The sequence below is a fragment of the Thunnus albacares genome, chromosome 7, assembly GCF_914725855.1.
Source record: "Thunnus albacares chromosome 7, fThuAlb1.1, whole genome shotgun sequence".
Taxonomy (NCBI): Eukaryota; Metazoa; Chordata; class Actinopteri; order Scombriformes; family Scombridae; genus Thunnus; species Thunnus albacares.
Window position 1 is genome coordinate 33,010,293 of NC_058112.1, and position 27,618 is coordinate 33,037,910.

The window sequence follows — 27,618 nt, forward strand, 5'->3', positions numbered from 1 at the left end:
GCAACTCTCAGTTCTTTAAATCACAGCTGAAGACTTTTCATTTCATATTTGGAGCTTTTGAGTAATATCTCACATTTCTTTATTTTCTATTTAACTCTTTTTAAGTGTATTTAAATGTGTCCTCATACTGTCTTTTACATTTGGTCTTGATGCCTTTTATGTTTTATGTAAAGCACTTTGAATTCCCTTGTTGAAATTTGCGGTTCAATAAACTCGCTTGCAATAAACTAAATGTCAGGAAGCCGTTTCTTCTTCGCTGGTTTTCTGTAGCTGACTTGCTCGTCTGTCCTTCGCACAAGCCCAGTAGGAGGTGAATTACCCGTTTTGGTGTTTTTTATGTGAATGGAGGTATTTGCAGAAACAAGCTGAAACTCCTGCTGTGGATGTGTGTTGTTTTTGCACGAGAATGGTGTTTTAGAATTAAGCAGCTTAATGTAGACATATTGTCAGTCTGGTTCCCACGTTTTTACTGAGAAACTCAAACCTCTACAGTTGGTCTGCAGCCTTTTAGTGATATAAACCTGTTGCATTTCAATCACAGGTAATTAATTCAGAATAATCTGCGGCTTCATTGTGGCGCACAGTTTACAGAAATAAACATGAAACAAGGATCCGATTGTCAGGCTTTTTCTTTCTTTCTGTATCTGAGTCCTCCGAGTGAGGGAGGAGATTAAGAACGAGCTGGTTTCACTGAAAACATCATCAGCTGCAGGGAACCCTAAGTGCTCCAATTATTCAAAGCTCGTTAACAACGACACACTGAAGACAAATTGGAACAAAGGTTTCTTTTTCTCTGCCTCTGTCAACAAAACAAGTTGATGCTGTTATTAGTCTTTGGAGCCGTTTCTAAACAAACTAACGTGATCAAACTCTTCATGATGAAGGAACATGTCACCCAGTGCAGCGGACAACAACGGAGGAATAAGATATTTGGATATTTGAAGTAAAGAAAGAGAAAAAAGTAGTGAAATCCTGCTACTAGTGTGTGTTTCATGGTTTGTTTACGTGGCATGTGCAGGAATGTGATTCCATTTTCAGAGCTTTGCTAGCTTGCTGTTGTAGTTTATATATCACAACCTCTTTATACTAAATAGTTAATTTCTCAAAGAACTTCAATATAAAGTCAAGAGGTTGTGATATGTAGCACAACAAGCTAGCGAAGCTGTAAATTGTCACACAGAACTACTCTCTAGAGACTGAAAACATGATGCTGTTATTAGTCTTTAGAGCCGTTTCTAAACAAACTAATGTGACCAAACTCTTGATGATGAAGGAACATGTCACCCAGTGCAGCGGTGTGACTCACTGATGTGTTTTAATAAGATATATCAGGCTTTGATACACACACAATACTTGTTAATAGATCAGTTCATTGTTGGTTTGGATCCAAACATGAGATTTGTTGACAATAAGTAAAATATAGAAAATCACCATAATGATTCTGTAAGTTCATATTATTCTTTATCTGTACAGCAGGTTTCAGTTTAACACTCATGAACCAACATTCACTACAAAAATACACAAAATGTTAGCTTGTTTAGCAAATAGCATTAGCATGAGTAACTTGTGTTTAGTCAAGTACTGCTCTTAAAATGCTTGTTTTGAGGTAGTGATAATTTACTCGGACTTCTTTTGTAAGACCTTTTATTAGTGTTGGAAGGTGGTAGATGACTCCTTGTTTCAGGTTTTTTATCAGCACAATGTTTCTCTTTGTGCTTCAACAGAACAGGGATTAATGATTTTTTTCTCCCTTGAAAGAACAACCTTGAAGAGTATCACACAGGTCCTGACTGAGTCACAGTGATGAGCTGTTGCGGTGGATTTCATCACCCACTCCCACTGTGAGAGGACCGACCCACCCGACGGCGCCCCGACGCTTCACCCAGAAGCAGCGGTATTTGAAGAGCAGACGGAGGGTAACGAGTGTAATGGATGTGACGCAGCAGAACACTCACAGGCTTCAAACGGAAGAGAAAAGGCTCCAGAGACAGTGAAAGACAGAAAAAGAAGTCAGAGCTCGGTTCATTTTCATCTCACATGGAGGAGGATGGTGTGGAAATAACCCACCCCTTCGATTAAAGGAGCATACCGCCAGACCTGTACCTCTACTGTCTATATTCACACATGCACACTGCATTAAAACACAGCAAGCAATACCTACAGCTTCATGCTTAAAGCGGCTATCATCAATGTTTTTCATAATGACACCGGATGAGCTGTCAGCGACTACGTTTACATGCACACAATCACAATATTAAGAATTTGATGTGGGTCATATAAACAGCATATTCTGTTTGGATATTCCAAATGAAGCATTTTCCGATTAAGACGTGTGGGATATGCAGGTATTTTGGTTTTAGGAGCATTCTTTGGACATGTATACAGCGCATTCAGGATATGCATCTCAATTGGGGTTTTTACCACAGTTTGCGTCACACGGCTCTCTTGCCAGTTCACCCAAAATGACGTATGCTGGAGCAGACAGAGGAGAGGAGTGAGAGGATGGTGGTGAGCTGTTCAGAGTGGGCTGGAAAAGCAGAACGTGCCTTCTCCATGATGGGGACGGAGGGGTTCGGTTATTATCCTGACATGCAGCTCTGGATTGATTGGTGACGACTTGGTGTGATGCACCAAAAACACTCAGCAGTGTAGTAAACATCACGGGACGACCGAGGGACTGGATGCGCCTGTAACTATAAATTCAAAACATCAGTCATATCAATATCACTTATAAATATCAGGCAGCAGCTCACTAACGTTTTTCACCTCGCTGGTTTATGTGCATACATAAAAGTTTACAACAACGTAAAAGTTTTGCTTTCTGTGGGATTTTGGAAATATTTAAGTGTGCATCTCTGCCAACAAGACATAAAAACTGCTCCTTGTGCTTAGTCTGAATAGACAGAAAACTAAAGTGAACGTAATCCGTTACAACATCTGTAGGGCAGCACCTCACTCTGCATCATTGGGTTTTTGCTTGTCTTTTCTTGGACATTATACACCCTACAGCAGCCTGGCACACAGTGTACTGCTTATGCCAGGAACCAGCTCTGGCTCTGATGGGTTTTCTTCTTATTCAGCCCATTTCTTCCTGTTTGTCAGCAGGTTAGACAGATGTTGAGGCAGGCTGGGAGACAAAACCAGAGCCAGCAGACATATGGACCATCAGTCCTCCTCATCTCCTCATTTGCTTCAAATGTCCTATAATGATGCACTAAATTAGCTCATTAGAGATTTTAGGTGAAATTGAAACCAGAAAGAAAGTATATTTTAATGTGGAAATAAAACTTTTCTGTCTTGCTTTCTCTGATTAATATTTCAAACAGACGAAAAGTTTGCAAGATTTTCATACACTCTCTTGTGGCTGTTTGAAATTCAGCAGTATTTCATTCTCTCTCCCATCTTTAACTTTGGTTTAAAAATGTGGATTTGATGTTTTCTCATATTGTTCTCTGCAGGAGAACCAAAGGACTGGTGGGTTTCATCTGCAGAAAGCTATGGGCTTTAACTGTTGTTTTCTAATTTGATAAACTGGATATGAATGACATTAGTCAGAAACCCTGTGTTAGAATTGTGTGCTGTTCAGTGAATGCAGACATGAACTCAAGAGTTTCACATGTTGGTTGAAATGATGCGTTTGGATGATTCAGATTAGGTAAAGGTTCGTTTTATAAGTTGTAAGCTTAAAGGATGTGGCCGGTGATCTTCTATATTTTTCTTACTGTCAACACATCTCATGTTTGGAGCCAAACTAAAAATGAACTGATCTACTAACAAGTATTGTGTGTGTATTCAAAGCCTGATATATCTTATTCCTCTGTGCTGTAGACCTCTGCTGTTGTCCAAAAGAACTACTCTTTGGAGACTGAAAACATGATCACTGTTATTAGTCTATGGAGCCGTTTCTAAACAAGCTAACGTGACCAAACTCTGAAGGAACGTGTTTTTAATAGTTTTTGGACAACAGCAGAGGTCTACGGCACAGAGGAATAACATATATCAGACTTTGATACACCCACAATACTTGTTAGGAGATCAGTTCATTGATGGTTTGGATCCAAACGTGAGATTTGTTAGCTAGTTAGCAGTGAGCTACAGTATACAGTTCATTTTAGCAACCAAAACAATGTGGTTCAGGGTAGCTAATCGTTCACTTTAGGAGTTAAACTATAACAGTTTGGTTTAGTTCAGCCAACAGTTTATCAATTTAAATAGTGTGGCCCATACGAAGAATTCAGTTTATGAGTTTAGGTGAAGCAATTAGCTTGAGGCTAATGATTCAGCAGTTTTAGTAGCTTACATGTTTCCTTCACTTTAGGAGTACAAAGTTAAGGTAGATTGGTTGAGGTTCGCTAATGGTTCAGTTTGCAGCTAAAATTGTATAATGCAGTTTCATTCAGGTTAGCTAACAGTTCAGTTTAGCAACAAAAACTTTTTGGTCCAGGTTAGCTTAGAATTAGCAGCTGCACCGATGTGGTTCAGGTCAGCTGTGGTTAAATTTATCAGCTTCAGGTTTTAGTAGTTAAACTGGTGACAGCAGATGACTTGTCATGAGTTGTTGAACTTTGATTGTCAGAGTTGAAGGTAAATGTTTCTGTCCATCCGGACGTCCTCACGTTCAACTACAAGCTTCTTCCACTTAAATCTTCCCTGCAGGTGAAACACGCTGCTCTCCTCCTCATTTGTATTGAATTTTTTAAGACATGGTGCTCATTTTGTACATTTTTTTGGCAGACCAGTTTACCTTTGGCACTATTCAGAGGATTTATAACACTGTGAGCTTTTTCATATGTAGGTCGCTGGGTCTGAGCCAAAGCTCGAGCCAAACATCCTACTCCTCTTAACAATGAGCCGGACTAAAAGACGACCTTTCACAGTGCAACTGAAAGTGTCCCAATTCTGACTTTTCTTCCCTGCTGTGAGGATATTTTTAGAGCTGTGTGAAGTTCTGGTCCAAAGTTAGGTCTGATAGTATCTGATCCATTACTGAGTAGAGTTAAACAGTAAAGAAGGCACGTCTGGAGACTGTAAATTCTCTACTCTAATATGATTTTTGATCAGCAGTTTAAAATGACAGCTCTAGAAAGAATTCGGAGGGATTGATACCAAAATATTTACTTTTAATTGTTTACATCACTGATAAATTTCTGTTCTCAAGCTTCACCTGAGCTGCTAAAAAAATCTGTAAACAATATTTGACTGACTTTTGGTTGTTTTTTTTGGTCATACCAGCAAGTGGCACAACAATGTTCCTCCACACATGTTCACAAAATAAACCAGTCAGACTGAAGTCCATTGTGGGGAGATTTATGTAACCTGTTTTATATTTATTCGACAACGTTACAATTATTTACTGTTGAAGGCTGAAGCGCTTTTAATTAAGGAAAAATGAGTCACATTTGTTTGATTTGTTAGATATATCCAACACATCTAGTCTGATCTAATTTATGTTCTCTAATGAAGCTGTTTGCTGTTTAATACTTTGGATTTTGTCAAGCAATCGTTGAAGAGCGACAGACGGGAGTCACTATTTTGTGTTGTTTAATTTATAATTCAGGTAACTTGGTGTTTACTTTGTTCTTTACGTAACTGCTCAGTAAACTGTTTTATTATGGAAAAATGTCCACCGTATTTCATCAATTATTGGTTCTTGAAAGGTTCTTGAAACACCAGATGGTGCGACTTGGTGATGAACCCGGGGTCATTGGGTGTTGTGGATCTTAGATCATCAGACACCCTCACCTGGGCGACCCAGCCGGGGGTGATCAGTCCAAGTAGCGTACTTCACCATGGATCCACCCCTCTTGATCCACAGCCACCTTGATGCTTTTTCTGCAGCTTCGATGATGTTCTTGGTGGCTCTTCTTTCTTGCAACCCTCTGATGCCAAGTAAACTGAGTGTTCAATGTAGAGACTGCTCTGCAAAGCCCCTACAGCCCACCTCAATGGGCTCACAGCGGGCCCTCTACATTCCTCTACCGGTTCAAGGTATTTGGCCTTCTTATGTTTGTGGGCCTCCTCTATCCAATCTTCCCAGGGGACAGTGGGTTCCAACATAACCACTTGCTTAGAACAGTCAGATGTTAAGGGAAAATTTGGCCTGAGTGTCATCCTTGCAATGTGTTCCGGAAACTTCATCTGCTTCCCTCGGTCCACCTTCAGCTGTCGGTCACGAGCTGAGACTAGCAGCCCAGTTGAGGCCCTGTGCTCCACCTGAGGCTCTCCTCCTGCCCTGATAGAGGCGATGTTGTGCGTTGTTGGGAGCTGATGTTTGCTCTGTTGGAGTCCAGTGTAGATGGTGTCAGCTGCTTCCTTCAGCACATGGTCAAGGGGCCACCTGTACCTCCCTTCTACCAAGGCTTTTGGGCAGCAGCTCAAGATGTGTTCCAAGGAACCTCTTGCCAGGCACAGTTCGCTATTTCATAAATTATTAATGATTCATTAATTATTCAGTCATGTCAGTACTGTCAAGACTGTATGCTATTATGCCACATTTTGCCATTTTGGTGTTAATAATTACAAGATTCCAACTAGTAAATAGCCCTCTTGCTAAAAAAAAATGGAACTTAAGACCCTGGTTCCTCCAGTGGAAACACAGGTAGGGGCACTGAGTTCCTTAAAAGCTTCTTAGTCTCCGGGGAAAGTTCCTGTGGTGGAAATGAGGCTATAGGTGCTTTAAAGCTTAGTGTAAACAGAACCAACCAGAACCCACTGTTACATGTTTCTCACTGGAAGAAGAAACATACACAAAATTACTGAAAGAATCCACAAGGTTTAAGTGAGATTTTTTTTTTTTTGCTTTAAGTTGGACTCGAGAGTATTGTGGACACACTGCGCTGCTTGTTTCATCCGGCTTTCAAGTCAAGGCCGTGCATGTGTTACCCAGGAAACCTTTCATGGTCCGGCGTTCAGCGACTCAAAGGCAAGAAATAAAAGAGGCGAGTGGGCACATACACATCCTTTTTCTATCAGTCTCTCAGACTCAGTATTTGGTGAAGGGGGTTACACAGCGATAAACACTAGCTGCCATGGTGAACTGTTAATTGAAAGGTCAGTGTAAAGGTTTTGCTGGAGGCAAGCTTTAATGATAAATGTTATTAACCATAATTCCATTAGACGGCGCGCCTTTGAATGTTGTTCGAATGTTATTTGGTCCTCCTTTGAGCTCAGTGGCTCCAGCTGAGAGACTTTCCTCAGCTTAATTGAAAAGCAAAATAAAATTGTATTATTCCTTTTCTTTGATCCGGTGTCCCTCTGATACACTTCATTTGATTCCACATCATTAAAACAACGCTGCATTTAAAGCTTGTGTTAGACTGCGTGAGTGACAAGGTCTTCAGTTTGAAGAATCCAGCTTTCTACCTCACGTTACAGCTAGTGTTGGACTTTAGAAAAACCTCAAGAGTTGATAAAATCCACATTCACATAAGCCTCCAATAGTCTTTATTTGAAAATGTCCGATATTAGCGACAGGTCTTTCAGTTTTTCAATTTCCCAGTTGGACCAAGCAGAGAAGTACCAAGGCCCAACGGTCCCTGGTGCTGAAAGTGTGAGGAGCATATAGTTTTTGTAGGGATTACTAGTATTCTAGTACGCCATTGCATTTTTGAGGGGCTTGGGAGGCTCAAAAACTGAGCCTGAAAATTGGCACACATGTCAGAACTGGTGAAAATTGCAAAGTTCTGCAGTGGCTGGGCTCTGGCGTGGTCAGCTGGCTCCATAGCGCCTCCAAACGCAAGACCATGTTGGGACAAAGTTGTTTTTGATGTTCAGAACAAGACATTTGAGGACGTCACTCTGGGCTTTGAGGAACAGTGACTGATATTTTTCACCATGTTTTGACATTTTATGCACCAAACAAGTAATCGATTAATCAAGAAAATAATCATCAGGTTCATTGATAATGACACTAATACTGTTCTCATTCACTGGTTGACTCCAATTGCTTCTACTTCACTGTATTTGTTAGTTAACCATCACTGAAACTCAACACATTCTGCATTACTTTAAAGTTAAAAGCCTGCTAAGAAAGGTGAGGATTATTCCCTTTGAGTCATTGCATTTCTAGATCTTTTTATCAAAATAGCTTCAATTTTTAATTTGAAACGTCTGCAGAAAATGTATTTCATTGACAGTGACTAGGCCATTATATGGATTTATCAAGACAACAAGTAAACATGGATGGTCTCAACAGAGAAGAGTCAAACTGTCAAAATAAAAACTACCAAAAAACAAGTGACGTCACTTCTGAGAAACATTTTCAATAACATCAACCAGTTTAACAGATAAAATTCTCTTTTTATTCTTTTTTTTTTTTTTTTAAAGAAAAGTTGAACAATGAGCTCCAGGTATTCAGTCTGTGCCTTTAGTGAATTAACTCCTTCACTTCCATCCAGCGGTTTACAGCGGAGATGTTCCCGCACAGCTTAAAGTAAATCCTCGGACTGTTAGACGCAGAAGGGATTTCCTTATCTGTCTCCCAGGAAATGAGAGCACATTCCCACATTATCACGTGTGTGTGTATGTGTGTGTGTGTGTGCTGCACAGAGTATAAATTGTACATGACAACATTTCATGCAGTCTGTTAACTGATTATTTCCCACTTTTTTTTTGTACCGCAAGTTAATTTAGTGGATTTGAGAGCAGCAAGAGAAGCCAGAGCGGCTGATTTTCCACTTTGGCTTCCTTCTGTTGGAAAAGTCTCAGCTGAGGCTAAACCTCGTTAAATTCATGTTGCGTCTGTCCATCTTCATTATTTCCACATTTATCTGCAGTGGTCCCTTCAGGAAGCTCCAGAGAGCCTCCTTCTGTTTTTTCACACTCTCCTTGGCCTCCATCATACAGACGAATGTGGTTATTATGACAGTTAAAGGGCAAATGAGAGGAAAGAATATGTGCAGTTTTCATGTTATGTACTTAACTAATAATGTAGTGTTACAATATTTATTGAAAGTAGCCATGCAAAAGAAATGAAATGAATATTTAATGCAACTACAAATGGCTATTCGCCTTTGTGTCCTTGCTCCTGTTGTGGTTGAAACATGAAACAGTGGAAATACAAACACTGAAAGAAGCTAAAACAAGTTTCAGTTTGAGTGTGAACACTGAAGCAGTGAAAGCAGCTGGACTGTCATTTGAAGAGCAAGAGAAGAAAGCAGCAATTAATGAGACATAATAGTCATAGAAAAATGCAAACAATAATTTTATTCTCCAGAGAAGCTTGGGTTGCAACAAAGTGAATGTGCACGGGTTTGTATTTGTACCAACCTTATTGTGGTATTTTTTCTTTTACACTTGAAGAAAGACAAAATTGAAAAGCTGAAAAATCAAATAATGTATCAAATAATGTTCATGAGTGTAGGAGCAACGCTTTTGTGCCTCCATTTACTTTTAATCCTGTCGCCTCCTTCTTTTGTAATAAGAGACATAAAAACCCACCGCTGGAGCTGAACCTTAAAGGGGGACGTGTTATGCTTCTTGTGATTTTGTGTTATTTTATATCCTGTTATGATGTCGGATGTTAAACATGGTCAAAGTTCCAAATCTTGAGGTAAACGTATGCGGCAACGCTCCCTGTAAGTCAAAAGTCAGGGCTTCAACCTGCTCTGAACACTTTGTTTGCAAGGTTACCTTTACTTCCTGCTCATGATGACGTCACATGTGAGGTTGAACATGTGTGGAAGTTTCCATTTCTAGTAAAGAATGAGAAAAGGAAGTGAAATCCTCCTACAACGGTTTGTTTACGTAGCCTCCCAACCACATTTTTGTCTGAAAAGCTCTGACCCTGATATTTTTACCCCAACCATCTCACTCCTCATGCCTAAATCCAACGGAGACAACGAGTACCAGCCAATCAGAAGCAGAGGGTTGGAAAAAATAAAGCTCCCGAGACGTTTCCTGAAGCTGACCAATCAGAACAGAGTGGGTTTATCGGTAGGAGGGGCTTAAAGAGACAGGAGCTAAAACGGCCTGTTTCAAATCATAAAACCTTTCAATAAACTGGCAGCCATAATGATGATAATATAGTGAACAGAATATTAATTTTGCATCATTACTTTTGTATTTTATTTAAAATTAAGACATTATGATTGAAGGTCAAATAAATATTTCTCTCCTTGTGAAGGAAGTCAGATTGTCTGTTCAGGACTCGTAAGACGGCTCTGAACCCGTATATTTCGTTTGTACTTCAGAAAATTAATAAATGCCACAGATTTTCTTAACTCTGAAGAACGAGGGCAGGGGATTTGTTGACAATATGAAAAATATAGAACAACATCAGCCCAGATAGCTACGGAAGTGGGCCACTTCAGGCAGTGATGTGTTACTGCTGGCCTTCTTCTGGCCTGGATGATAAAATGACAATAGCAAATATGGCCCAAATATCCCAAATCAAATGTTTGGTAAAGATGTGGTTCTCTCAGGTATTTGTATTCTGGAGGATGTGGGCCAGTTCTGGTTTATCTGGTTTGTTCTTGGTCGACATATGGTTTGCTTGTGGCCCAGATCTGGGGAAACAGGAGCGGACCGCCCCAGGTGCCGTCATTCCACGCGCGGTATGTGGGCCAGATGAAAGCGCCGAAAGTGTCGGGTGTGGGCCACAGCAATTTCGCTATGTGGGAGACTTATTCTTTGAAATGATGAAATTAGATTGAGGAACTAAAGGTTTTCATCCTCACAGAGCAGCGGGAGAATCTCAGCTGTGGTACCTTTTAAGGAGGAAAAACATCAGTAATATTTGACAGGTGACTGACTGGTAGTTACCTGCTGCAATACACAGTGTAGCTGTCAGCCATACATGATGCAATAACACCTTGTGGTGTTGTATTGATAGAGCTGTGTTCATAGAATATAAAGAGCTGGTGGACCTCTGAGCATCTCAAAGATACTGTTAGAGAATAGAAAGAGAAGTCAAATGTTCCTGAGGAGATTCAATCAATACGGGGTCACCAAACAAAGAACATTTACATTAAACAGTCAAACACTCTCGTCTTAGATTAAACCATTTATTGCAATAAATGGAAATAAGGTTTAGCTTGATGCTGACGGCTCTGCGCTAAGATGCTCTCTGGATTAGCCAAGTAGCAGAAACCCCCCCGTGGTTATATAACAGAGGGGGCCCAAAGCAAGACATTGAATTGCAGATTACGTTTGAGCCACATTAAGACTCAGGGAGTCATATTTAAACGGACCGCTTGTTGAGAGGATGGCTGTGATTGGTGTGTGACTGATTAGAGACGCTTATTCAGTCATCAGACTGTCAGCTGATTACAACCGGGGGGGCGCATGACTAACGCTATGCTTCAGATGTTCATGTTATACAAAAGATGAATAATATACAGATGTAAATGTAGAAACATACAAAAATATGACAAGGAGAGAGACTTAAAGGTCTGATTTATTCCGTGTTGAGTCTTATTTTTAGTTCTGTCCAACATTTCTATCAGTGGAATTAACATCTGATCAGCGTGATCATGACTGATGGGAATTACTGACAAAAACATGAATCTAAAGAACACACCAAATGTCTGAATGTTAGTGCAAGATAGGGCTGCAACTTCTTTATCGATTAGTCTTTTGATTTTCTCGAATAATTAATTAATTCTTTTGTCTATAAATGTCAGAATATAGTGAAAAATGCTCCTTGTAGTTCCTGGTGATGTCTTCAGATGTCTCATTTTATCTAATCAACAGTCCAAAATTTTAAAGGTATTCATATTTCTATCATGCATGACAAAGAAAAGCTTTATATCCTCACATTTGAGAAGCTGCAACTAGAAAATTTGTAGCATTTTTTGCTTTAAAAATGACTAAAAGGATTATTAGATTATTAAAATAGTTGCCGATTTATCGTTGACTGATCGTTGCAGCTCTAGTGCAAGATAAACATTTGAGTTTCTGTTGCTTCTTACAAACAAACAGAACTTTGTGTAATGAAGGAAACGTTCAGAGTAATGTTTGACATTTCTGTCAGAAATTAGCGTTTGACCAACAAAATGTGTTTGTTTAGTGATTTAAGGAGATTGACGGTGAGGCAGCAGCGTCAGTTTGATGTCGTTTCTCAAGTCGAGGTCAGTGGAACAACAAACGCTGAATGATCCGACCTGACACGCTGCCAGTCACTAAAACCCAGTCAAAATTGGCTGAACTCCTTTTTTTTTTTACAGTCTTTTTAGCATCAAATTCCCTCTTTGTGTTTCCTCGGACAGTGTTTCCCTGTTGAGCTGCAGGTGGAAGTATAGTAACAAAAAGAGGAACTTTGGCACTAAAAAGACTGTAACGTTGAAAGATATCTACTTGATTTGACTCATTTGGACGCTGAAGCTTCATATTAGCTTCAGATAAACTTTTAAATACATTTTTTTGCACAGAAGGAGGACTGTGGATTTTGTCCTCCATCACTTCCATTGTAAGGTCATTATGAAGGGATCTTCTAATGGTCAGTATGAACAGGAGGAATGATTACAGCAAGAAAAACAGGTTTCACTGATCATTTGGGCTCCTGACTGTTGTTGGAGCCCAACAATTGTGAACTTGTCCTTTAACCAAATACGCTACGACACAACTTTTATTATCACTTTACACTGAAATACATTTTGCATACTTCCATTAAGCAATGCTTCAGTCTAACCAAACATTAACCACATATAATGTATCCATCAAGTGTAACGTATCTGTTTTGTTTTGATGAAAGTTTGCGACAGATCGTGGGATGTCAGTTATTTAATCTCGTGGTTGCTGTCTGGTGATGTGAAGCCCTGCTGCGTAGCAGAAAACACCTCCTGCTGCCTTTATTACACAAAATCATAATCATGTATAATGACTTTCTCACTTCTTTATTATTTCTCAAGCGAGAGGGAAACATAATTCAAATCGATTAATTAAATTAGCCTCTTTTAAAAGAGCTAATTTGAAGCTGTGGTGGAGATAATGGATCTCAGATTGAAATGCTCAGGAGAAGTGTGATTTGTTTTGTCTTCTGCTGAGTCTCTGTGGTGAACTGATAGTGTAACAAACATGGCGGCTACACATGTGCTTCACTGATAATCTTCTGTTCATGTAGGCACAAAAACATTTAATGTTAATAAAGTCAATCTGAGTTGAAGTCATGATTAGTACACAAACCTGGATTATTAACCAGACAACTGTCCATCTTTAATCCGTATCATTCAGCTCTACGTTACTTTATTGATCCTAAATTAGTTAGAAATTTGCAGCAGTGAAGTACAACCTTGTGTTCCTGGTCTTGAAGAAGGACTTCAGACAGAAAACTGTGTGACAGGTGTTATTACTGCATCACAGAGGAGCGCTGTAAGGCTGCAACCAACTATTACTTTCATCATCAGTTATTTTCTTTCTTTAATGGTTTCTAAAGCACTAAATGTCTTCGCTCCAGTCTGCATTGCAGAGCTACTAAAACCACATCCGATACCTCGCTGCTGCTGCTGCTGCTGCTGCTGCTGCTGCTCTCACAGCGTCTCTGCTTACGCTCCCAGAATCTGAAACACTTTACCAGCAGAAATGAGAGAGGCGACCTCAGTGATCACTTTTAAAAGCTACATAAAAACCAACAGACTGGCCTTCGATTAACTTCCTCCCCAACACGTGTTTATTATTTATTTATTGTCTTATCTTTATGTATTTTAATGTTTTTTTCTTATGTGTTACAACCACTGTATGAAAAGTGTTACACAAATAAACTTTATTTATCCTTTGATTGTTCAGTGTGTAAAATGTCAGAACATACAGGGAAATGCCAACTCTTATTCCCTGAAGCCCAAATTAACATATTCACATGACTTGTTTTGTCTGACTAACAGTCAAAAACACAAAGATGTTGAGTTTAATATACTACTAGCAAATATCACATGAATTTTTGGGGCATTTTTGCTTTTAAAAATATCTGAAATGATTAATAAATTATAAAAATTGTTGACATTTGATCTCCTGTCATGGACTAATCAACCAATCATTTCAGGTCTTGAGTTCTACTGTATATGATGGACATTAATAGAACCATGTTAGTACCCCAAAAAGCTTAGATAACAGTTTGTGGTGTGTTTATGTGCACTTTACAACAGTCATTAAATGGAAGTAATTACATATACAGTAGCTGTTGAGGTCAGTAAAGGCCTCAGCCACAAAAGGAAAACAGTCACCTCTTTAAAGTCCAAGTTTTCTGTCGATTTTACAAAGAAAACCGTTTCCGTGGCACTAAAACGTGACATCACAGGTCATTTTCAGGGCAGCAACATCAGCGTCCTCCTGAGGTTTCATTACAGACGGTGATGAATGTCTCCTGCGGCAGCGTCTTCATTTAAACACGTCAGGATTTAAATATGAACACTAAAGTGAGCGTTATCTCATGCTCTGTTACGCTGCACCTAGTTATTTGCATCAGTCTACAAACTGGAACTGATTTACATTAATGAGCAGCACAGAGACATATTAAAAAAAACTCGACTCTGGAGCAGTGATGGAAGAATATTCAGATCCTTTACTGCTGTAAAAGTATCAATACAGCGATGTAGAAATGGTTCTACCAGTCCACCAGAGACCCTCAGCTGTTCTCTGTTGATATTCATGGATGGATTGAAGAGGAATCTGTAGGTGGACAGACAGTGGATGTTCTGTAAATATCTAACATGCTAAAATGATTCGACAGTGTCAGTCTGTCAGATTTTTGCTGGTTTTCACTTGTATGTTTGAAGGTTTGAAATGTCAGTGTGACATATCGAAGAGAGGGTTTTGTTTCTGTGTTTTTTCCCTCCTGTGTTCTCAGCTTGCTTTTTCCCTCTACGCCTGACCTGCATTAGTCTCGTTAGCCCTGCCCCGCTTCCCCCCGTGTTCCCCAGCCAATCAGCTCCTTTCCTGTTCTCCTGCTCCACCTGCACTTCATCCCCTCATCGGTTTAGTTTATATGTCAGTCCTGCTTTTCAGTTACGTTTTGTCGGAACCTCTGTTCTGTTTGTTCTGCGTCAGATCAGTTTAGTTTTACTTTGCCTGCACTCGAGCCGGAATAAAGATGTTATTCTTCAGTTTCGCTCTGCTTGCAGTTTCCTACATTTGGGTCCAGCTGCTCCACTACAAAGCATTACAAGACAAAGTTCTGCAAAAAAAATCCTTTTACAGTAAAAGTACATAAGTATTATGAGCTTGATGTAGTTAAAGTATTGCAGTAAAAGTACATAAGTATTATGAGCTCGATGTAGTTAAAGTATTGCAGTAAAAGTACATAAGTATTATGAGCTTGATGTAGTTAAAGTATTGCAGTAAAAGTAGTGGTTTGGTCCTTCTGACTGATATATTCTGACTGATGTGCTGTCATTGGGTGAATCAGGAGGGCAGAACAGATATTGTTTAATTTGGAGGATTTGTTGATCAAATCAATATCTGCAGCAGCTTTCAGGTGTGTGGAATTTGTTCTTTGTCAGCAGTTCAGCCAGCAGCTTTCAGTGTTTTTAAATGGTCATTTCATCCAAATCGAGTCAACGACATAACAGATCAGTCGCCCAAAAACGAGCTATAGTTAGTTTGATTGACGGCTGCCGTCTAGCGGTCGTAGTAACTGTGAGGTGGAGCAGCGGTGGAGGTCACATGACGTATATATATATGTGGACAGATTTCCTCATTGAGAGGAGGAGGCTGGATGGAGGCTTTAACCCAACAGTGGATTCCTGTTCCCAACCTAACCTTAACCCCCCCGTGGTTATTATTGTCTGGATCAGGTCTGCTTTCTGTCTCCAGAGTCCAAACTAAACCTGGAGAAGCAGCGTTTAGTTTTTATGCCCCACATATCTGAACAAACTCCCAGAAAACTGCAGGTCTGTTACTTTTATTCTCGTGTTTTATCTCTTATTCCCTTTTTATTTCCAAATTTAACACTTTTTAATAGTTTTTATGTCTTTTTACTTGTGTTGCTTTTATATTCTGTTTTAATGCCTTTTATGCTCTATGTGAAGCACTTTGAATTACCTTGTTGTTGAAATGTGCTTTACAAATAAACTTGCCTTGCCTTTTGTTGCCATGACGATGAAGATGGCCTAACTTAAAGGAAGTAGTAACTTTAACCCACCACATGTTTCTCTAACCTTAACAAAGTGATCATTTTAACCCCAAACCATCATCTTTCATTATTGATTAATAGTGATGTGTGACGGTTTTATAAAATATATGCAGATGATGTCGTCCTGCTGATTACTGCTGATAGAGACGCCAGATTAGAAAACACTGCTACGTGTCGTTCTGGAGTCACATGATCAAAACTACGTATCTGCTCGTTTAATGTGGGAGGATTTGTTGGAAAGATCACAAATAAAATATCTTTTCCCGTTCTCTCCCGTCTGATGGTACGTTTACCGTTGACTGTGATCTGACTTGAGATTTGTTTTTGACCTCCAGCTGTCAAAAAAAAAAAAAAACTGGAATAAAATTCAATGAAAAGCACAAAAAACCCCTTTCGCTTAGACGTGAGACGATAGCGCTGCCGTCATGCTCTCAACAGCCTGACCTTCAAGATACATAATCCCCAACCCTCACTTTCAAAAAAAAAAAGAAGACCAGGGACACGAGTGATGCTGCAGCTGCAATCTGATGGCCTGATGGACCTGTGTAATGCAGCAATGAGTTCAGAATGGAATCAATTTTAGTCTGAAAGCGTCTGACTGAAGACGTGTCTTCGGGGAGCGACTGTAGACGGCCTCTCGGCTCGCTGTGGGCGCTCTGATGATGATAATGGAAGCGAGGTCTTAAATGGTTTTATCTCCATCCTTCACCCCGCAGCCTCTGAGATCGGAGTGAAAAGACGAGATGTGAACTCACACGGCTCTTCTTCTTTCTCCAACAGAGATAAAACTTCAACTCTGTGACATTTCTCTAATATTATACAGTATTTTTTTTTTGCTACACAGCTGTTTCTACAATGACGGTGACACTTGACTTTACAGGTCTGTCATTTTTAAACAGTTTCCTGGAAAGAACAATGTTTGTTCCAAATTAAATAGTTCTTTCAAGGAAACTCAGAGTATTTCAGGAACCACAGATATACAAAATAAGTGTTACTGAAGTGAAATTTTTTTTTTACTGTACTTTTTTTATCCAGTTTCCAGCTCTTACCTGACATTTATTTTTCCACTGATGTTACTTTTTATGGAGCCTCCAAAGTCCCAAAAGGATTACGCAAGATCCATATCTTGTGTAAAAAAGATAAAAGCTTGAGCACATAACATAAAAATATGATCTATCAAGACTTTTGGGGAACCTGTATTTGGTATATTACAATTTGGCTGCTAATTCTGGTGATTTTCTCCATTTTTTTCTCTTATCAACAAATCTCATGTTTGGATCCAAACTAACAATGAACTGATCTACTAACAAGTATTGTGTGTGTATCAAAGCCTGATATATCTTATTCCTCCGTTGTTGTCCAGAAACTATTAAAAACACGTCAGTGAGTCACACCGCCTTCATCATGAAGAGTTTGATCATGTTAATTTGTTTGGAAACGGTTCCTAAGACTAATAACAGCGATTAAAAAAGAAGTAATCTGTTTACAGAGCTTCGCCAGCTTCTTGTGCTACATTATAAATTTCTCAAAGAACTTCAGTACAAAGTCAAGAGGTTGTGACATGAAGCTGTAAACAGAACCGTGTTCCCGCCATGGATGTATTAAGGAAAAGTGGTTACTGCGTTCAAAGATGGCGCCCGTTCATTTCATTCCTATGAAAGTTGCTCCGTGGTGCATGAAGCCAAAAACAGTCTGCCATGTTTCTGTCGTGCAGCTCTTTTAAGATTTTCCAAATGTTCTCAGACCGACTGGATCAAATTCTGATCATAAAACGAGTCACTTTGCTTGGAAACATTAATTCACCTTTTTACAGCTTTTCTAATGATTGTGATGTCATGTGACAAACCTGGAAGTTATAATTACACAGTTTGGCCACAATGTCAAATTAGCTTCACAGCTTAGCGCTGTTCATGGCGGGTTGATCCCTGCACATGCTCAGTGGCGAGTTACAATCTTATCACTGTTATTAGTCTCTGAAGCCGTTTCTACACAAACTCAGGAAATCAGGCTTTGGATACACACACAATACTTGTTAGTAGATCAGTTTATTGTTGGTTTGGATCCAAACATAAAATTTGTTGACTATATATATATATAGATATAGATTTATATACAGTATATAAATATAGAAAATTGCTGCCTTATCCTTTAAGAGTTGTGGAGGAAGGTTGGAGATTTTATCTATCGTCACAATGAGGTCGTGTTTTGAAGAAGCTCCTTTTTTGCAAGTTTTTGCTTCATTTCATTCGTTACTGTTTTACCTTTAACTTCCTCCTTCTCAAACTCATCTTCCTCATCTGCTTTTAACCCCAACAACGCAGAATAAATCAGATCAATTTAAGAAAAACTCCACATCTTCTTTCTCTTTCTTGGTTTTTTGAGTAGATTTACACGGTTTATGAAGTGATCATATTCTGCAGTAGATGCTGCATGAATGAACGGATGCATTACAATAAAATGTAATATAGAATCCCACTGGTACAGTATAATCAGAGAGGTGTTAGTGATAATCTGGCAGTAATAATAAACCTCATGACCTTTTATCCCAGCAGTCACATGACGACTGCAGATAAAAGTTTAATGATCTCTGAGGTGAAACGTCACAGCAACAGGATGAAGATAAGAACAAGACAAACAGTGAAGATAATTAAAACGTTACAGCAGAGGAGAAAACAACACCACAGTCACCAGATAAAACAGGCGTGAAGAAGACGGGAGCGAGTTGGTTTGCAGGTTTACAGATAGAAACAGACGTGTTCACATGTTTGCTGCCAGATGTTCACGGCGCTGAACAAACACACAAACCAGCAGAGCTACAGATGGTGGAGAAATGTCAGCTGGAAGCTGAAATAGAGCTCATGAAAGTTCACCATTTATGTCATGATGTGAAGCAGGAAGTTCTTGTTCTTTTTTATTTTATTTATTTGAAATGTTTTGCATCGTTAGTGACGTGTCCACAGCTGTGGGAGCTAACAGCAACTGGACAGACTTCCTGGAGAACCTGGAACTGTCAGAGCTGATTACTGTCAGGATCGAGGAAGTAGTACTTACTTTATATGAGAGAGTTCTTGATAATAGTACCAGTTTAGGCATCTTAACTGGATTTGGTCTTGTATTGATGGGTTCACAGTTTGTCTGAAGACATGTGTTTCTTGCTGTAATCATTCCTCCTGTTCATACTGACCATTAGAAGATCCCTTCATAATGACCTTATAATGGAAGTGATGGGAGACAAAATCCACAGTCCTCCTTCTGTGCAAAAAAATGTATTTAAAAGTTTATCTGAAACTAATATGAAGCTTCAGCGTCCAAATGAGTCAAATCAAGTAGATATCTTTCAACGTTACAGTCTTTTTAGTGTCAAAGTCCCTCTTTTTGTTACTATACTTCCACCTGCAGCTCAACAGGGAAACACTGTCTGAGGAAACACAAAGAGGGAATTTGATGCTAAAAAGACTGTAAATGTGTCAGATATCCACTTGATATGACTAACTCAGACTGATGAAGCTGAATAGAAGCTTCACATCTACTTTTAGATGACTGTGTGGACACATTGTGGATTTTGGCCTCCATCACTTCCATTGAAAGCACATTTGAAGGATCTTTCAATATCCAGTATGAACAGGAGGAATGATTACAGCGAGGAAAACCTCTTTCACTGTTACTATGGACACCTGACTGCTGGTTTAACACACACTGGGAACATCAGGAACCTCCTTTAACTGGATGTAGTGTGTGACAGTTGTCTTTGCCAAGTTTCTCTAGAAAAAGAGATTTTAATCACAATAAGACTTTTTACCAGCTTAAATAAGGGAAAAAGAAAGAAAGACAGGATATCAGCATGATGTTCTCCTGACCTGACAGATGTGGGGCGTCACAAACAAAAATAATGGTTGGTTGTTGGTTGTTGTTTTTACCTCGTGTGTCATAGTGGAAAACTGCAAATCAAAAGAGTAACAGGTCAGAATTGATGATCCTGGTTTTAAATATTCATCTCTCTCTCTCTCTCTGTCAGGCGGAGTGTGTATCGCTCAGTCTCTGAAGATTCCTCGAGAGCCGAGACCCGGTGAGTTCGACAAGATCATCCTCCGTCTGCTGGAGATGCCCAACGCCCGCGCCGTCATCATGTTCGCCAACGAGGACGACATCCGGTACAAACATATATACACACACACACTGACACTGATAGATTTGTGGAGGGATTATATGTCCCATCAGACCAGGAAACACTGCAGGGTCCCTTTATGAGGAGCTGAAGAAGACAACGGATGGATGGACATGTGGAGACATTTCACTGATTCATTCTTTCCCTCTAAAGTTCAAGATCTTTTTAAGTTTTTACAAGATTTTCACCAAGAAATGACCAGAAATGAGTAGATCAGTATAAAGTTTCACCTGGATTTTAAGTCCATAAACACCTGAGCAGAAGAGAAGGTAAAAACAGGGAAAACTCATAAATCTGCTGCTTTAATGATGATATTATGAGTCCCTGTATTTAAAATAAAAAGTATTCTAAGAAAGACAAAACCCTCCTCCTTCTTAAATAAAAGTCATCTGAAATAAGTCACGCACATGTTCACATACATCCTTTATCTGTTTGTTCTCAGTGTTTTTAATCACTGACTGTTAAATGGAAATTAAGATAACGAGAGTCCAATTATCTGAGTGAACTGAGCTTCTCTCTCTCTCTCAGATAAGTGTAACAGCTGATGTTAATCTGAACTTCTGAATATCACAGAGAACAAGAGGAGACGGATGAGAATGTTAAAAAGCAGAATGATCATCTGTTGCTGTTTTAACTCATTTATTAGGTCTGAATATCGCCGCTGATTCAGTTACATCAGATAAATACTAATAATTTAACGGCAGCATCATGTTTTCAGTCTCTAGAAAGTATTTCTAGAGCTGCAGACGTCCATGCGGTTATATTTAGGTTGCAGGTGAGGACTGATTTTCCGCTTTCCCTTATCAGCCGTCTCCTTCTGTGACCCTGACAGACGAATCCTGGATGCGGCAAAACGCAACAACCTGACGGGTCACTTCCTGTGGGTGGGCTCCGACAGCTGGGGCTCTAAGATCTCTCCCGTGGTCCTGCAGGAGCGAGTGGCCGAAGGCGCCGTCACCATCCTCCCCAAGAGGGCGTCCGTGGACGGTGAGACAGGAAACGGACACACACAGACAGACGTGACCGCGCTTTGGAAGACGTTTTGAAGGCGATCGTCGCTGTAATAACATTTTTTTTTTTGTTCTTCCGGCAGCGTTCGACCGTTACTTCAAGAGCCGCTCGCTGTCCAACAACCGCAGGAACGTCTGGTTCGCCGAGTTCTGGGAGGAGAACTTCGGCTGTAAACTGGGGATGCACGGCAAGAGGCCCGGCAGCCCCAAGAAATGCACAGGTAGGAAACGCAGGGGTCAAAGGTCAACAGAGTATTAATATATATGACATCATTAGATTATTAATAGTGAAGCATCAGTGTTAGAGCAGCATGTTACTGTTGTAGCTGCTGGAGGTGGAGCTAGTTTACACTACTTTATATACAGTTAGCTAGTTTAGTCCAGTGGTTCCCAACCTAGGGGTCGGGGCCCCTCCAAAGGGTCAGCAGATAAATCTGAGGGGTGGTGAGATGATTAATGGGAGAGGAAAGAAGAAAAAACAAAGTTCTGATACACAAATCTGTTTTCAGTTTTTGGACTTTTTCTCTAATCTTTGATTTTTGCTGAAATATTGGATCATTTGAACATTTATTGAAATGAAAGCATGTGAGAAGTTTAGAGGGAAAAATCACTATTTGGTGGAGCTGTTAACAACTCATAGACATGTGAAATGTGACCCCGACTACACACTGCTTTTTGTAAGACGTCAAAAGACAAAAAGGTTGGAAACCACTGGTTTCATCTTTAACAATGTGTTGTATTTTAAAAGCTTGTTATATTATCCATTGTGTCAAATCTTCATCTGAAAAGTAACTAAAGCTGTCAAATAAATGTAGTGGAGTAGAAAGTACAATATTTCCCTCTGAGATGTAGAAAGTAGCATCACATGGAAATACTCAAGTAAAGTACAAGTACCTCAAACTACTTGGAGTAAATGTACTTAGTTACTTTCCACCACTGCCTTTACTTCTCTACCTCCTTCTTCTCTTTCTTTCCTTTGCTATCTTCTCCTTTTTGTCTCCTCCTTACCTTCTGTACTTCTCCTTTCCATTTTTCCTCCTCCTTTCTTTCAGTGACTCCTTTTTCTCGTCCTCTACCTCCTTCTTTCCTCTTGTACCTTCTTCTTTTCAGCCTTCACTACCTCTTCTCTTTCCTTCTCTACGCTGGCTTTCTTTCTCCACCTCCTCCTTCCTTTCTCTCTCTTTCTTTCTCCACCTCCTCCTTCCTCTCTCTATCTTCTGCTTGTCTTCCTGTGAGCCAGCTGTGGGTCAAAGAAACAGTTGCAGCTTCTTAAGCCCTTTGAAGCCCTTTGAGGCTGATTTATGATTTCCGGCTACATGAATCAAATTGACAGGACTTCACCGAGAAAGTTAATCATTTATTTTCCTTCGTATGAACACGTGAACTCTCTTCTGCGGCACCACACACACACACACACACACACACACACACACACACACAGCACTAATCCTCTCCCTGAAGCAAAAACCAAAATCACATCAGTTCCTCAGCCTTCAATCTTCTCTCACCCTGCAGTCAGAAGCCCCCAAAACTGCCAAACTGTATATATTAAGAGGCTGGGCCTTTGGAAAGTTAATTGGTTTGGGTCGACAGATATGGAGATGATTCCAGTCAAAGAATCAGGACAGGAGAGAGGATCTGCAGCTTAGGGGGCTTTGTTGTAGATGTATATATGCCACAGTAGGACACTGATTAGGCTGAGTGAGTGTGTGTGGTCTACAAGGGAGAAATAACTATATATATATAAGAATAACAGAGACGTGAGTTCACATACTTTCAAAGCAATAAAGCCATGTTCTGTAGCCCTTTAAATCTGAATCAAAGGCAAATATAACTCAAAGCAGATGATTCATAAATGTATGAAACCCCCAACAGCAGAACTTTAATTAAGAGCTTTCAGATCACTAAACGTATTTAAAGACTGTAGCTCATTGATAATAAACTAACTCAAACTAGCAGCCCTGCGGTGAAATGCTGCATGACAACACTGAGGGAACATCAAAGCAACGTACACTCTGGTCATTTACGCACGACGGTAGGAAAACTGGCCCCGCTGCTCTGTCTGTGATGACGTCAGCGTTAATCAACCTGCTCGTTAAAGCTTGGCAGGATTTCTCATACGTGTGATCTGAGGAGGCTCGGAGAGGTTTCAGGAGCAGAAACAGGAAGTAAACGTGGTTTCATTCTGTGCTGTGGAGCTTTGTTTGTAGCTCCTGATGGAGATAAAGATACTTTATCTGTATCCCAGATATCTGTTTATTATTTAAGGTACTAATACCACAGTGTTAAAATACTGCATTACAAGCAAAAGTCGTGCATTCAAAATACTACTAAAGTAGGAAGTGAAAAGTATTTACAGTATCAAAAGTATCAAAAGTAAAAGTTCTTCCCGTGACTGATCTATTATTATTATATGACATCATTAGATTGTTAATGCATCAATGCATAAGAAGCATGTTACTGTTGTAGCTACTTTATATACATATATATGTTTATACATATTTATGTTTTTTAATGTAAAATCTTAATCTGAAAAGTAATCAGCTCTGTACGTAAAGTAAAAATGTAAATTAGCATAAAATGGAAATACTAAAGTAAAAGACCTCAAATTTAGACTACAGTACAGTTAGCACTCCACGATAAGTCAAATTAATTTGATTAATTCAATTTTTTTGTTTTTGCAAGATGTGTAAAATGTCTCAAAATGTAAAAATCAAGTTATTATGACAAAAAGGTTACTGTTAGGATATCATCCTGCTACACAGACTCTGAACAACAACCCACATTAGCTTCCTGCTAAAGTCTCCTTCTGATCTAACTTACAAACATGAACACGTCTCATCCTGCAGCTTGTTGAACGAGACATCAAACAAACATTCACCAGGGAAAAGTGCACCGCTAACACCAATTAGCAGCTAGATAGCTATTAGCCGCAAACACCAGTTAGAAGCTAGATAGCTAGTAGCCACAAACACCAGTTAGCAGCTAGATAGCTATTAGCAGCTAACACCAGTTAGCAGCTAGATAGCTATTAGCCGCTAACACCAGTTAGCAGCTAGATAGTTATTAGCCGCAAACACCAGTTAGCAGCTAGATAGCTATTAGCTGCTCAGCTGCAGCACATTAAATGCAATTCATTTTAATAATATATACTGTAACTATTACCAATATATATTAATTGACATTATTTTAGATGATGAGGGATGATTAAATGTGATTTCAGGTGAAGCTCTGTGAAGGTTCAAACAACAGAGCAACATCTTCTGTTCTTCCATCTGTAGACAAAACGACACTCGACTCTCTTTGACACCAGTGATTAAACTCCTGTATCTAACGTTTGTGATTATAAACACTTGTTCATATTCACTGATACACTCGGGATGATTAAATAAATACTGGATTAATTACTGAAGGCTGTCAGAGACGCTCTGTGTTGCAGGGTCGAGAACTCAAATCCCAAAATGATCATCCAGCGTGTTAACCGGCTGTCAGGAATCCAACACATCAACATAAATGTACATCTGTTACTGCAGTAAAAGTACCAATACAACAAAGTACAAATACTCCATCACAAGTCCTGCATGAAAAATCCTCCTACAGTAAAAGTACATCACTGAAACTTCCATCACTGACAACTGTGATGAAACAACATTGATGTCTTTTGGTTGCTTGCAGTGTTTATGTCTTTATTCTTCTGTTTTAACTGTTGATGCAAGTGAACTGTGTGATGCTCATCAGTAGTTTAGGTAGAAGATGTTTTTACTGCTGTGTGCTTTCTCTCACAGTTAGCAGGACGATGTTTTATTCATATTATTCATGTGCGGTTTTTGTTTGGACCCTCTTAGATAAATATTGTATGAGTAAAAGAGGACTAAGATGTGTTAATAATGATGGTAACATACAGTATGTGCTGTTAGATTTGTCCTCGACTGTGTTGTGATTATTTCATGTCATTTCCACCTAAGAGTTGCAACTTTAGAAACAGGTTTAAAAAGTAAAAATTCATCCCGCAGCAAGAAAAAATATGTTGTGATCCTGATAGGCAGATGAGTCCTTGAGAATTATGTAAATGTTGTTCACTGAACTTCTGGGTTTATTTTTCCTTTTTTTAAAAAAGATCATCAGGGATTTATTTTTCAGAAAAATGGATGCTCAGTTTTGTGACTTGAATGTTATGAGAATAGCTGAGGGGAATAAACCGCAGCTCAGGAGAAAAGTGATTCAACTTGTCAGCTGTTCTGTTTCTTGTGGTTTCTACGTTATGATGAAAAGTGGCTTCCTCTTCTTCTTACCTTGTTTAAAGTCATCACGGATTCAGGCTTCAGCTGAAAGCAGATGCACAGATGTAAATTAGAAGCTTAACAAGCTCTCTCTCCTCTGATGATGACTGCTGAGTCTCTCCGTGCTGACTGCAGAGTCCATGCAGCAGGAATGTAATCCTGCCTGATTCAGGAGGACTTTCTCTGTAAAACAGGGGGCCACTGAGGGCCAAATCCTTTACAAAACGTTTACAAAGTTCGACACGCAAAACAGGATTTGCGGGAAGGTGCTGGGTAAATACAAGCAGACGTCAGCCTCCCCCCTCCAGCTGCAGACAGAGGTGAAACAGCCAGGGGAAAAAAAAAACAGCATCAGCGCTCTAAGAACAGCCGCTGCTGTGATAACGCTGCAAGTCTTTACCTGAGCTCAGTGGACGGCTTTGATCGGTCTGCTGCAGTCAGGACGCTGCTCTGAACTCATTATGTTAGAAGCTCCAGAGTCCACCTGTGTGTGTGTGTGTGTGTGTGTGTGTGTGTGTCTGTGTCAGGAGTGTTGATGTCACGTCTGAAGATAATAAAGATGCAAATACTCAAGAAAATATGTTAATCACCACAGAAATATTTAAATGGACAATCTTTTTTAATCTTTATTATATTTAGTGTTATCTAAACAGACACAAAATGTGTCTTTAAATACATCAGAGTCAATGAATAAAATCATAGAATTACATCCTACAGAGAACCACCCAATCATTGTCTAGATCCAAAAAAATATGTGAAATAAAATGTGTTTATTGACATATTAACACCTGTACGTCTCCCACAGAAGCTTCTGTAAATTATCAGATAAAAGATGAAAGTCCATACTATTGAGAATTTCTACATAAGCAGCTGTAGTTGCAGTTAATTTTCTGAATTTTCAGTTTTTTTTCTCTGTATAATCATCAACAAAAGGTTATTTTTTGTGAAATCAGGAAAAAATATATAGTTTTCACATCATTCAAATCAGACTTCCTCATTTAAAGGACATATCTGGTGATTTTCTATATTTTTCTTCATGTTTGGATCCAAACCAACAATGAACTGATCTACTAACAAGTATTGTGTGTGTATCAAAGCCTGATATATCTGATTAAAAACACATCAGTGAGTCACAGCGCTGCACTGGGTGACATGTTCCTTCATCATGAAGAGTTTGGTCACGTTAGTTTGTTTAAAAACGTCTCCAAAGACTAATAACAGCTTCAAGTTTTCAGTCTCTGGAGAGTAGTTCTGTGTGAGGCAGATAATTTACAGCTTCACTAGCTTGTTGTGCTACATATCACAACCTCTTGACTTTATACTGAAGTTCTTTGAGAAATTAACAATTTAGTATAAAGAGGTTGTGATATATAAACTACAACAAGCTAGCAAAGCTCTGAAAATGGAATCACATTCCCGCACATGCTCAGAACAACTCTCCCGAGACTGAAAACGTGATCGCTGTTATTAGTAACCACCCTCTTCATAATGAGGGATAATGTCAGCCAGTGCAGCGGTGTGGCTCGTTGAAGAGGACATATTCAGGATATATTCTGCATATTTCCAGGTTTTATACTAGGGCTTCTACTGGTCCTTTATCCAGCCCCTCAGTTCAGCCTCTGTCTGAAACAGGCCGTTTTAACTCCTGTCTCTTTAAGGCCCCGCCTCCTGATGAGCCCACTGTGTTCTGATTGGTCAGCTTCAGGAAGCTTCCTCCGGCTCCGGAGGCTACGTAAACAAACTATCGTAGCAGGATTTCACTGTTTTTTCTCCTTCTTTACTCCAAATGTCAACTTTCTAATCCATCCGTACATGTTCGAGCCAGAAACCAACCGTAGCAACCGAGGCTACAGAACAGACGGCGATTTATGAGCGTGTGCAACAAGCTAGCATCAGCTCGTCAGTAAGGCAGAAAAAACTGTCAAAGAAAAAAACAAACAAAGTGTTCAGAGCAGGTTGAAGCCCTGACTTTTGTCTTGCAGGTAGCATTTCTACATACATTTACCTCAAGTTTTGGAACTTTGACCATGTTTAACATCTGACATCAGAACAGGATATAAATAACAGAAAACTACAAAAAGGCCTCTTTAATAGTTTTCT

The 27,618-nt window shown here is 39.5% G+C and overlaps 1 protein-coding gene across 3 annotated transcripts in view; it reads left to right on the plus strand.

Moving 5' to 3' along the window:
* Positions 1-27,618, plus strand: part of LOC122985151 (metabotropic glutamate receptor 8-like) — a 159,997-nt gene that overhangs the window by 75,440 nt on the left and 56,939 nt on the right. For all 3 annotated transcript variants that reach the window (XR_006404037.1, XM_044355599.1, XM_044355600.1), the window contains 3 exons: positions 20,079-20,214; positions 21,061-21,215; positions 21,322-21,459. Coding sequence is in view for 2 of the 3 variants with exons in the window: in XM_044355599.1 (XP_044211534.1) it covers positions 20,079-20,214; positions 21,061-21,215; positions 21,322-21,459 (429 nt within the window). In the remaining variant the exon portion in view is untranslated. The remainder of the gene's footprint in view (positions 1-20,078; positions 20,215-21,060; positions 21,216-21,321; positions 21,460-27,618) is intronic.